We start from the raw sequence: 12,820 nt of genomic DNA, 5'->3' as shown, positions 1-12,820 counted from the left end.
CGTCTGTTAACATGCCTTCGTTGTCATGTTCGATGGCTTGGCAGGGAACAAATTACAACTCATGTTCTAGTGAACGATATCTCCCGGACTTGTAGTATCATCCAGAGGATCATCGAGCTACAGTTCTCGTCTTCATCTTTCAGCCGCCTTACTGCGTTTATTAAGAGATGGAAGCCCTGGTTTCGATTTGGTTCAGAATCGATCCCAAAACACAGCAAGCCGTTCGTTCCGTTGGGGGACTCCCCGCGATGCATTGCTATTTCCTGTACAGCACGTTTCAAAGTGAAAGTCCCTCGCCTAGGCCTACTTAGATTAACAAGTTCGTTCCCATAACAACACCAACTAGCCGGTTCGGTAATGAAGAGATCTTTGAACGAGAGCGCGTGAATCATGCTGAAGCCAATATGGGCGCGTTCGTTCGGAGTAAATGAAATGCGACGATTGGATCGTGATCGACAGATCCATCTGTAATATTGACACGCTGGTGGCTGCTGCTGCTGCTTCTGGACAACCCGATTGCAAGCGTGCAACGAGCTCCTATGATGACGCCTTTGTTTTCAATCGGATTCCTTAAGAAGCGACAGCAGCGAAAAAAAGCAAGGATTGATTGTATAATATTAAGTTGTATGTCAAAACTGCCAATTTGCTGTCCCAAGCGGGGGCGCGCAGTGTAAGACTGAACTGAAAGCAATATGGTTTCCCAGCGCGATAGATTGCGCTGATGAGGTGTGACACGGTCCGGAGGCTCTGGGCACTGATTGGGCGGTTCCGAGGAATGCTGGGAAAATGTGGTCCATTGAATGAGTGTTGTGTGTCGTGCTCGGGATCCTTACTCGATGCTGGAAAATCATTATCCACCGAAGCAATCAATGCACGGGGACACGGTCCTCGATCGATCTAGTTGGTGGCGTGGTGTCGCTGCCGGATAGAATTTCGATGAGATGTGATTGGGCTGAGGTAAATCGAAAAGGCGGTCACAGCGAAGCGAAAAGGGGAAACGATCGACCTACTATGTGTGAAGCAGTGGCAGTGACAAGTGCCTTGCAGCTCACGAGGAGTGGCAAGTTGATGTAATGAATATTTGATCTAGTTTCAGCAGGAAAAATCTTCAACGGTTTTTTGAAAATGATTTCAAATTTCAGGTATTAACTAAACAGAACATTCATTCAAAGCAATCAAGAGGGAACTTGCAAATTTGTGAAAATATATAAGTAATCTAAAAATTAGACTGTTGACTCAAAATCTTAACGCATTTTTCATGTTTTTAGAAAATTGAGATCTGAACGGTCCTTTAAGGGGGGATAAGGGTTCCAGCGCAAAAAAAAATCAGTTTGCTTTTTTTTAGAAAGATGGGTGAAGCGAATTGATCGAAACTTTTGTACATTATACTACATCATTTTAACAACATTCTGTCACGAGGAGCTAATTGATATTTTTGCATGAAAAAATTACAGAATGTTATTGAAATGATGTTGTATAATGTACAAAAGTTTCGATCAATTCGCTTCACCCATCTTTCTAAAAAAATTGACAAAAAAACTGATTTTTTTAGGGTAACGGTTTCACCCCCCCCCCCCCCCCTAATGTATGTTCGTCCAATATTGAAAAAAAAGCAAACCGAGAGCTACGCTGCTTCAAATGTAGATTTACATTGAACCTTACGGATGGGACAAACATGTTTTGATGTTTATGATAGTTTTAATTAGACATGGTGAATCAAAGGTGGGTCCCAACATAGTCCAACAGATCTCATTTTCAACATAAATGCACATGAAATCTTTAAAAAAAATTGGAAATCAGGACAAAAAATTAAAAAAAACGCTGTTTTATCAAAATTGTTTCTGATGTCATTTTTCCCTAAGAAGCCAGAAACGAGCCCTGGTTAGGTGCTCCAAGCAAACGTTTTTGATGGAACTAGGGTTCTTGCAAAATAGTAGTGTTATTTCAAGCTAGCACACAACTCGATTTTCAGCTCAATGGGGAGTAAACAAGGTAAATTGAGAATGATAAATGGAAACTGAAACATACAACAATATAAGAAATAAAATATGAAAAGTAATAGAAAATTAAAAAATGAAAGGGTAACAAAAAGATAAAAGAAAAGAAGACAAAAGAAGAACGGAGAAATAAAATCTGAATAAAAAAACGGAACAAAGAATGAGCAAAAATAATCAAAATAGAACCGAAGAAATATCAGAAAGAAAACGAAGCACGAAAAGGCTGAACAAAATGAGAAGAACATAAGAAAATTGAAGGTGAAAGAAATGGGAAAAGAAAAAAATTAAGGGGAAAGCAAAAAAGGACAATAATAAGACAGGGATTAAATGGATTAAAGAAAACAAAAAAACAGATAGGGAAAAGGAAAAAAACAAGCTGAAATCAGGGAAAGTAGCAAAAAGCGGAAAAAAGAAGAAAACAGTGAGTAGTCGAAAGAAAAAGCGAGCAGGAAAAAGGACAAACGAAACGTATAAATGCATGTCATTTACAATGGAACGGAAAACAAAAATGAGACACTAGAATAGCAAAAAATAAACACAGAAAAGAAGCAGAATGAAATATCAGAAAATTAGTTAAATAAGTTAAATAAGAGAAGAAAGAAAAAGGAACAGTAAACACAGAATCAGGAAATAAACAAAAAAATTCAGCACGAAAAATGAAAAAAAATAAATTAAAGAAATAGAAAAAGGAAAAAAATGGGTGCAAAGCAAAAAATTAAATTAGTCGAATTAAGAAAAGGAAAAAAGGTAAGGAAAAATTAAAAAGGAAAACAACAGACACGGGGAAAAGGTGGAGGAAAAAAGAGAAAGAATGAAGAACAAAATACAAAAAGGTATAAAAAGAGCGAAAACTAGAAAAGATTAAAAAAAAAGAAAATAACAAAACATTTAACTGTTACATGCGCCATGTTATTTTAGTAATGGAAAAATGTCTTAAAATGTTCAGTCTGTAATAAAAAAAAATTGAAATAAGGCATAGAGAAGAAACAAAAAATATAGAAGGGATAAAAAGACAAAAACGACCATTGAAAAAAGAAAAAAATAATAGAGTATAAGAAGTATACAACAGAGGAAAGTACGTTGAAAAAAATTTAAAAAATTGAAAAAGGAGTGAGAAGAAACAAAGAATCAAATTAAAAAGCAACAAAAGCAGAAGGAAAACAGTACAAGGAAAAGCAGTACCAAAGGAGGAGAAGAACATTGGGCACTTAAAATGGTAACAAATAAAAAGATAAAAGGAGAAATAAAAAAGCAAAAAAAATCAAAAAATGATAAAAATGTTGAAAGGCAAACGAGAATTTAAAATACAGAAAATATAAATGTAAAAGAGAAGCGAAGCAATAAAAAAATGTAAATGGAAACAAAAAATAAGGAGGGGAACGGAAATAGAAGTACGGAAATGGAAAAGAAGATAAATAATAGTAAACGTTATAAGTGCATAAAAAGAGAAAAAACAAAATATGAAACGTACAAGGAAAAGAGAAAGTACCTAGAAAAGAAAAACGGATCATAGGAAAACTGAAAACGAAACAAAGCGCAAATGCAAAAGGAAAAATACAAGGAAAGAAAAGAAAACAATACAGAAAATAAATCTGTATGCGAGATGAAATTAAATATTGAAACGGTAGATGAAATACAAAAAGCAAAATCAACTAGTAAAAAGCGATTCAATTCGAAAATTAAAAGAAAAACAAACAGGAAAAGAAAGATGAAGTGAAAGGGAGATTGAAAAAGGAAATGAAAATCGAAAAAGAATAAGAAATAGTAGAAGAAACTAAGAAATATGAAAAAATAAAACCATCCAGAAAATAAAAGAAAACTAGTAAACGAAATAAAAAAGACGAAAAAGGAGAGAGAGAGAGAGAGAGAGAGAGAAAGATCAAATATAATAGAAAAAGCGCCAAAGGAAAGCGGAAAAAAGATAAAGATTCAGTATGAAAGATCGAAATAGTTTCAAGAAATAAAAAAAAAAAACAAATTAGTCAGAGAAATAAGAAAAATGAGTAGAAAACGAGAAAAACATAAAGAAAGAAAAATATAGAAAAAAGGAAAAATACACGACAGAAAAGGATAAAAAGGACAGAAATGGTAGGAAGGAAACAAAGGAAAAGAAAACAGGGAAGCGGTCTGCGGTTGCATATATTTGGCATTTACATTAATGCCACAGGTTTGTTTTCCACATTTGTCTCCATGTCTTCAAACTGGAAACTCTCTTATGCACAACAAAATTTCTAAGTCGGAAAATTGAATACGGAAAAAACTTCGAATTGCTATTTCTGCGAAATGTCTTATCTTAAATCAAAACTTTTGAATTCTAGGAGCTGGAAGGTACAAGATATAATCTGAAACCTGTAAGGAATGCATTCTGAAACCTGTGATTCTTTACTCTTAATGTTTATGAATGAAAATTATAAGGAACAATTCTATGAGATGAACTCATCAGCACATATTGAAGTTCCATACAGTTCCACAACAATCCCGATTCCTCTATGCAAATATTCTAACAGCCTTAACAGTTCTAACCTGGAAACTCAGCAAATATATTCGCCAACGACCGGTTGATTCAAGGAAAGCGTCAGGGAAGCACTATGGGATTGTTATTATTTTTCATATCTATCAACACCGAATATATTTGCTGAGTTTCCAGGTTGCGATCTAGTTAGCCGCTAAAATTAATCGAACTAATTGCGAAGATTTCCTAAACATCCCGAACGCCCGAGGGGTCCAAAGCTACCACTGTGCAAAGCCACTTAACCAAATGCCGCCGGTTATCTACTGAGCTCGCGCACCGTAATATTTAGACGTTTTTGATGAATAATTAGTTCTATTATAAATGATCGCCTGAATCAAGCCAGATTGAGTGCGACCAACTATGCTAACGACACGGTTTGATTCAGCTCGAAACTGCTGTTATTTAGCATGTTTATAGAGCTAATGGAACCCCCCGGTGCTGGGAGCTGATGATGATTATGCTGATAGTTCGGAACGGTGAAGGGGGCACCGGCGGAACAAAAATGAATACTTTTCTTTTACCCGTTTATGATAAATTGCTTACAACTTATTCACCTCAAGAGTTCCCGTTCCTGTGAGCGCAACTGAATGAAAGAGTGCGAACAGAAATTAATATTTGTCATGTCTTATTATTACCATGAAAAGACATCGCGACGGAGTTAAGAGAAGTGAAGAAAAAAAAACTGGCTGACATTGTAGCGATAGTAACGTTCGTGCAGCATCCCCGGAAGATGGCCGCGAAAGAAACGTGGGTTGCTGCGCTGCAATAACGAAACGACGAAACTATGAACAAAAACCGAACGAAGGCGAAGAAGCAGAAATTATCTTATTTATTCAAGAAATTGAAAAATTAAACACTTTTCTATTTAACGATGTTTGATTTGAAGACGTGTGAGCGCGGCTGAGAGAATGAAAGAATAAAGGGGGGAAAACAAAAGAATGGTGCTGTGCAAATACCGATTCTTGCTAGGAGAAAAAGAGATGCCTGCGCCGTAAATAGCACGGGAACGAAATTGTTTCGTAATTATAGCCAAGCTTTTGTTCGGGATGGAGCGGAATTTCTTCCAGAGCGAAGAAACAACGACAAATCATTCCATCTATGTGCGAATATAAAAAAAACATTGATAAAGTAGTTTCAGAAGCCAAACTACCATCATAATCACATTGTTGGAACATTTTTTCCCGCCTACCTTGATTGTCCTAGAATTTTCGTTCACGTGAGCAGTTCTGATAAGAAAAAAAACGAGGGAAGCACCACTAATGAAGTAATTTTAACTTTTTATTCACCTTAATCAGTAAAGAGCTTTCGCACAGAACAGAGCACTTGACAGATCTGGCCATCATCGGTCTCCTCGAGTTGGCACCAAAACGACAGCCATTAATATCCGACTAATTGCAGTTTTTCGCGGCCTCGTCGACGAAGGAATCGGGATGACAAATTACTAAATTATTATGTTTTTCATTATTTGCCTTTTTCTCCCTTCCCGTGCTTCTCTCGCGCACCCCCCAGATGGCTGCACCATGCCTATGACGAATGAGTCCTCCACCAATCCGGCGGTCATTATGGCCCCATGCAGCGGTCGTGGGAAATGCGAATCCAGTGCGCTGGGATCGAGCTGCGTCTGCCAGGGTGGATTCACCGGGATCTTCTGTCAGCACAGTGAGTTCGCTAAACGTGCCTGGTTCTCAGATTATGTTTCTAACCACGCATTTTCTTGTTTAACCACATTAAACGTAGATGTCAACGAGTGCATATCGAATCCGTGTAAAAATAACGGAATCTGCATCGACGGTGATGCGGAGTATAGCTGCGAATGTCCTCCCGGTTGGAGCGGACGGACCTGCTCGGAGCGGGCGATCCAGTGTTTGCCGGGTCAGTGTATGAACGGTGGTTCCTGCGTGCTGTCTCCGATTTCCGGTATCGCACAGTGCCGCTGTACCCTCGGTTGGGGTGCACCGTTTTGTAATGAACCGATGGATCAGTGCCAGGGACAACCGTGTCACAATGGTGGTATCTGCGAGTCTGGTCCGGGCTGGTTCCGCTGTCTGTGTGCCCGAGGTTTCTCCGGACCGGACTGCCGGATTAATGTGAACGAATGCTCGCCGCAGCCGTGCCTTGGCGGGGCCACCTGTAAGGACGGGATCGGTGGTTTCACCTGTATCTGTCCCGTCGGAAGGAGGGGAGTTCGCTGCGAAATCTGTAAGTTTTTTTTCGGGGTTTTTCGTAAGGAAAAGTCTAATTTGATTTTTTTACTCTTTTAAACAGTACTCTCGGACCCCTCGTCGGTGTGTTCTAACACGACGACCAACTCACCGTACGATCCACTGGTGAACCGAGACACGCCTACCGTGATCGACGAAAGCAACTGCAATTCGTGCGTTTGTGCCAACGGTAAACCCCGCTGTTCGAATCTGTGGTGTGGGTTGAAGAACTGCCTGAACAGGAACCTGTCTGGGAACGCTTGCGAGACACATCAGGTGTGTGTTCCGGCTGCTCAGGAGAACTGCCTGTCACCGCCCTGTATTCCGCGAGGTGACTGCCGAACGTTCGAACCATCGCGGAGGGTAGCTCCTCCACGAATTCCGGCTCCGATCGATTGTTGGCCAAATCAGGTAAGTTTAAGGACTGCTAGAAAAACAAAATTTTGAAAACTCAGTCGGTCCACCCCAAAACCGTTGTCTAGTCCCACCAGGATTGTCTGATTTAAGTTGGGCAGGTCTAGCTGCCGGAACAACTTGAAGTTTGCAGCGGATGTTACGATAATTTACATGAAGAAAAACAAGTTTCGCCGCTAGGTGGTACTGAATACAATGGATTATCAATGCATGCTAGAATAAAAAAGATCATTTCATTGTCCATAACTTTGTTGAAGACTGGTACATCAGCACTCGCATCTCAGAAACTATTGTGTTTTAACAAATTTAACTAAATAAAAATTAAATAAAAAACTAAAAATTGAAAACCAAAATAATTAGAAATTAAAAATTAAAAATTAAAAATTAAGGATTTACAATAAAAAAATGCGAATTTAAAATCAAGAATGAAAAATAAGAAATTAGAAATTAAAATTGACAATAGAAAATTAAAGAATACAAGTTTAAAAAATAAAAATTCAAAATTAACAAATAGAACGAAAAAATAACATATTAGGAATTAAAAATTAGAAACCAAAAATTAAATTTAAAAAAAATATATATAGGGTAAGGCGGGGCAAATCCGACCTAGTAAATGGTTTTAGCTGTAAAATGCTCATTTTACATCGGATCAAGTCGTTTTATATACCAAATTAAAAGTTAGACTCCTCTGTATATAGAATTATATTTATATCTTGGGAATATATTGAGATACAAGTGTTTTACAAAAATATTCATTCTTGCTGTTTTAAAAAATGGTGGGGTAAACCCGACCTCCCATGTTTTTCGTTGGTTTAGTACAGATATTACTCAAATTTCATGGTGTTTCAATGATAAATCAATGAATGTTACGTTATTGAATTGTAACATGAAGAAAATGGAGTTTAATGTCAATTTTGGAATGCCAAAATCACGAGCAGTAGCACGTAATGATATTCCCATTTGCATCGGAGCAATTGCTCGACGAATATTCTAATTATCACATTTTTGTGTCTTTCGTTTGTAATTATGAACCATTTTGCAAAAAAAAAAAAAATAAATAATAACAATAAAAATATATTTCAATTTGATAAATAAAAATTTTCTTAGCAAAAACGCGGTCGGATTTACCCCAATATTTACCCGGGTTTACCCAACGGTCGGATTTGCCCCACCTTACCCTATTGAAAATAAAAAATTGAAAATAAAGAATTACAAATTAAGCATTGAAAATTAAAAATTAGGCATCAAGAATTAAGAATAAAAAATTAAAAATTAAAAATACAAATTAAAAATTTAATATTAAAAATAAAATTAACAATCGCAAATTGAAAATTTAATTTTAAAATTGAAATTGAAACTTCGAGATTAAAAATAAAATTAAAAATTGAAAATCAAACATTGAAAATTAAGAATTAAAAACAAAAAATAAAAAAATGAGAATCGAACGTTTAAAATTAAAAATTACGGATAAAGAATTAGAAATAAAAAATAAAATAAAACATTTAAAAATTGAACATTAAAAATTAAAAATCAAAAATAATAAATTAAAAATTTTGAATTCGAAATAAAAAATAAAAAATAGAAATTAAGAATAAAAATTAAAAAATTGACGATTTAAAATAAAATAGAAATTCGAAAATTAGAAATTAAACATTGGAAGTTAACAAATAAAAAAATACAGTTAGAAACAAAGAATTAAATTTAAAAAATTACGAATTGAAAATTAAAAATATAAAAATTAGAAAATGAAAATAAAAAAAACAGAAATCGAATGTTAAAAATTAAACATAAAAAATAAAAATAATAATAATTAAAGTTAGTAGTTAAAAATCAAAAATTTTAAATTGGGATCAAAAAAATTGAAAATATAAAATTCAAAATTAAGAAAAAAAAATTAAGAAATAAAAATTAAAAATCGGAAATTGAAGATTAAAAATTCAAGATTGACAATTAACAATTAATACATCAAAAATTAAAAAATTGAAAATTCGGCAATTAAAGTTAATAATTAATATTCAAAAATTGGAAATTAGAAATTAAAAAATTAAGTTAAAAATTAAAAATTGGATTAAAAATTGAAATTAAAAATTTAGAATGAAAAAATTGAAAATTAAGAATTAAAAAATAAAAATTAAAAAAAATAAATATTCAAAAAATTAAAAATTCGAAATTATAAATTGAAAATTGAATATTAAAAATCGAAAATTAAAAATCAAAAATTAAAAATTAGATATTAGAAAGTAGAACTTAGAACGTGGAAATTAGAAATTAGATATAAAACATTGGAAATTAGGAATTAGAATTTAGACATCACAAATTAGAAATAAGAAATTTAAAATTAGAAACTTGAAATTAGAAATTTGAAATTAGAAAGCAGAAATTGAAAATTAAAATCAAAATTAAAATTCGGATTCAGAAATTAAATTTTAAAATTTAACAATTTATTATTTAAAATTAAAGTTTTATGAAATTATTTATTAAAAATTAAATATTACGAATTAGAAAACTGAAAATTGAATATTAAAAACTGAAAATCAAACATTAAAAACTGAGAACATAAAATCAAAAATTAAAATTTGAAAATTGAAAATTAGTGGTTGGAAATCGGAAATTAAAAATTAAGATTCAGAAATCAAAATTCACAATGAAATTAGAAATTTAAAATAATGATTAAAAATTAAAAAGTACATATCGAAAATAATCAAATTATATTACTTGGTATAAATATAATGAATACAATGCCATCTAGCGGCAAAAATGCGAGAAAGTAAGTTTTCTTCACGTTACTGCGAAAAGCCTTCATGTTAGTATGTTAGTCAGGAGCTAAAGTTGTCCGATTTGGTTAAAATCTGGAGCAGATACTCCCGGCAGGACACGGAATCGACTCAGGGGTATGCCGATAGGGGTAATTTTTCCTTGCCACTCTAATATTCACGTTCGATTCACAATACCCATCTGACCGTACGCTTACTCAACACACAGGCTACCTTGGGATCGCAGTGTGCCCGAATCTCCATCCTGCTGGAGCTCAATCGGCTAACGCGAGGCACCTCCGTCGATGGACTGTGTCACGTGCTGAGGTTACAGCTAGGCGAAAAGCTGATCAAAAGTCCCTCGTTCGATGTTTCCGTATTCATCGTGGTAATGTGTGATCTCAAAACGGGAACTAACGACACCATCGAAGTGACCCTGGTAAGTTCCCACACAGGTCCCGACAAATTCCGGCAGGAGTTCTCATATCGCCTTTACTCTTTCCATCAACAGTCAACGCCAACCGATAGCAGCACCGGGTCCAGTTCCCTGTCGGAAGTCGTCCGCCTGCTGGCGGAGATCCTTTCCCGCCAGCAGGGCGTCCAGAATGAATCCTTCCAGACGGACATTACGGAAGCGGCCCCGCTAACATCGATCCTCGAAGTCAAGGTGGAAACCGCACTCATCAATGAAGCCAGTAACGATTCCAACTACCTGATTGCGTTCGGGTTCGGAATTGCCATAGTTGCCCTGTGTCTGGGTGCCTTCGTGGCCCTCGTCTGGAGGCAGAAGATCCAGAACCACTCCGGTTCCGGGATGAATCTCACCCCGCATCTGGACCTGTCCCGAGGTCACGAGGAGGAGAAGAGCAACAACCTACAGAACGAAGAAAACTTTCGGCGGTACGCCAATCCGCTGAAGGGCAGTGCCAGCTCGCTTCGGGGTGCCATGGAGCTGAGCTTGAATCCGGCCCCGGAGATCAACCAGATTGCTGGGCCAAGCAGCGCGCTGCACCGATCTCAGCAGTTGTATCCAAGCTGCGGTCCCGACGGCGCCGAGTACGAGAAAGATCCGGACAAACAGAAGGCCGCCAACCGCAACTCGCACATTCTGCTGCACAAAACGCAGAACGCCGACGTCACCAAGAACATTGTCAGCTCGATCGAGAGCCAGCACAAAGACTTCGGCAAGCGAAGCATCAACGATCACACGGCACCGGCCAGTTCGCAGCCTGCTACGCTTGCTGCGGGAGCCGTAGTCGTGGTAGGAAATAGTGTACCCACGGCTCCGAGCAGTACGGCCCCGGCGCCTCTTGCCCTGCCCGAATCCGATGTTCTCACTGTACATGTGTAAGTGAAAGTCTGTTTTTTTTAATTTTACTTCGCTTAGATTTAGGTCGCGTCACAACGTACAGGAGCACAGTCTCAGTTGAGCAAACACGAAACTGAACGAAAGCGAGATTCTCATTTTTATAGGACTTTATATTTTAGCGAAGAAGAAAAAAGAAGAAAAACACAAACTTATTTATTTGCCTTCCTCAGAAACTTAGACTACTTTGTTGACATCCCCCGTCTACTATTTGTAAATATAGTAAATCTTATCTTGAGACAGTTGAGAGAGAGAGAGAGAGAACGAAAGAGAGCGAACGAGCGCGTGATTCGTGCAATGAAATGACAAATTTTCTAGAGCAGAAGAAGTAGTAGTAGAAGAAGAAGCTCCTCCCAGTTTTCGGGCGAGGTGACTGAAATTTCCGTACTTTTCGTTCCACTGATTTGCCGTTTTTTTTTCTCGAGCTGATCCGTGGAATGTGATTTAACTGTGTAACACACGTGCATTCCGGTGCGATTGACAATTCCAGCAGTGCACAGTTAAATGTAATGTGATATTAAGTAAGGAGAAGTAGTATTTTTAGGCGAGGAACCCCGAAATCGGAACAACGAACATTTCACAGTAAAAAATATTTAAAACAATTTACTTAAGCAAACGGAACAGCGAAGCGGTTAGGCGAAACTAATTCTTTACATTTAAAGAAAAGTAGAGCTAAAACTTACTACTTTATCGATGTTGGAAGTAGCAACATACCTGGGCCATCTGTAGAAAGAAAAAAAGACGATAGGAAACAGATTAGGTACGGCACCGTTTTTTGACAGATAAACGATAGATTGCACACTAATTTAATTCTAGCCTGTAGAAGCAGTATCCAGTTTTTTTGCCTTATGAAGTAATTATTATTGAACAGAAGAAAAAAAAACTAAATAAAATAGTTCCTTGTTTTAGATATGCTCGATTTTATGTAAAATGTACAGACTTTTAAACTTATCGTGTACATTCAAAACATAGCCGCTCGGTAGCGAAGCATACTCAAGAAACGAAAACAAAAAGCACAAATACACACAAAAAACAAACGAAGCGAAATGTAGATATTTTTCGTTGGTCACGGATGAACTAGTATTCTGTGATGCAAATTAACTCCTCTTTTTTTCTCCAGTGTAGGAATAGCTGAATAGATTGTTTTCTTTTATACAACTCATTTGTGTGGACGATTGTGTAAATACCTGTAAAAAGCCGCAATTTTACTAGGATTACAATTTATTTTCTTGTTTAGATAGTAAGCAAATGTAGAGCAAAGGAAGTGCTGAAGCAGAACTAACTAATTGTAATATCTTCACTTTGCCCAGTTCCAGAGTACATGGTACTTAAAAAGGCTTCAAAAACCAGAAAATGATGAAGAAAATTTAAAAAAAAACAAGAAACACACTCACGAATAAAAGAGCAATAAAAGAGTTTTATATTTCTAAATAAAAAAATAAACAAGGTTGTTTTTCTTTCCCCCGTCTTGGCTTAACCGGTGGTCGTTTCACTCATTGTGGTTGCCGTTTTTCCGTCATTTTCTCAGACTTTATTCTTTTGCAACTCAACGTAGGCTAAGGAACGGTGCAGTTGGT

General features: G+C 36.3%; 1 protein-coding gene across 1 annotated transcript in view; it reads left to right on the top strand.

Moving 5' to 3' along the window:
• The window catches only part of LOC131694740 (protein serrate), a 56,824-nt gene extending 44,178 nt beyond the window's left edge, over positions 1 to 12,646 (top strand). The window contains exons 12-16 of the mRNA XM_058983226.1: positions 6,019 to 6,168; positions 6,247 to 6,708; positions 6,775 to 7,121; positions 10,107 to 10,316; positions 10,389 to 12,646. Of these exons, the coding sequence (XP_058839209.1) occupies positions 6,019 to 6,168; positions 6,247 to 6,708; positions 6,775 to 7,121; positions 10,107 to 10,316; positions 10,389 to 11,228 (2,009 nt within the window). The 3' untranslated portion in view covers positions 11,229 to 12,646. The remainder of the gene's footprint in view (positions 1 to 6,018; positions 6,169 to 6,246; positions 6,709 to 6,774; positions 7,122 to 10,106; positions 10,317 to 10,388) is intronic.
• The last annotated feature ends 174 nt before the right edge of the window (positions 12,647 to 12,820 follow it).

This window comes from Topomyia yanbarensis, chromosome 1 (assembly GCF_030247195.1).
Source record: "Topomyia yanbarensis strain Yona2022 chromosome 1, ASM3024719v1, whole genome shotgun sequence".
NCBI lineage: Eukaryota > Metazoa > Arthropoda > Insecta > Diptera > Culicidae > Topomyia > Topomyia yanbarensis.
This window is presented reverse-complemented; position numbering and strand designations above follow the sequence as displayed.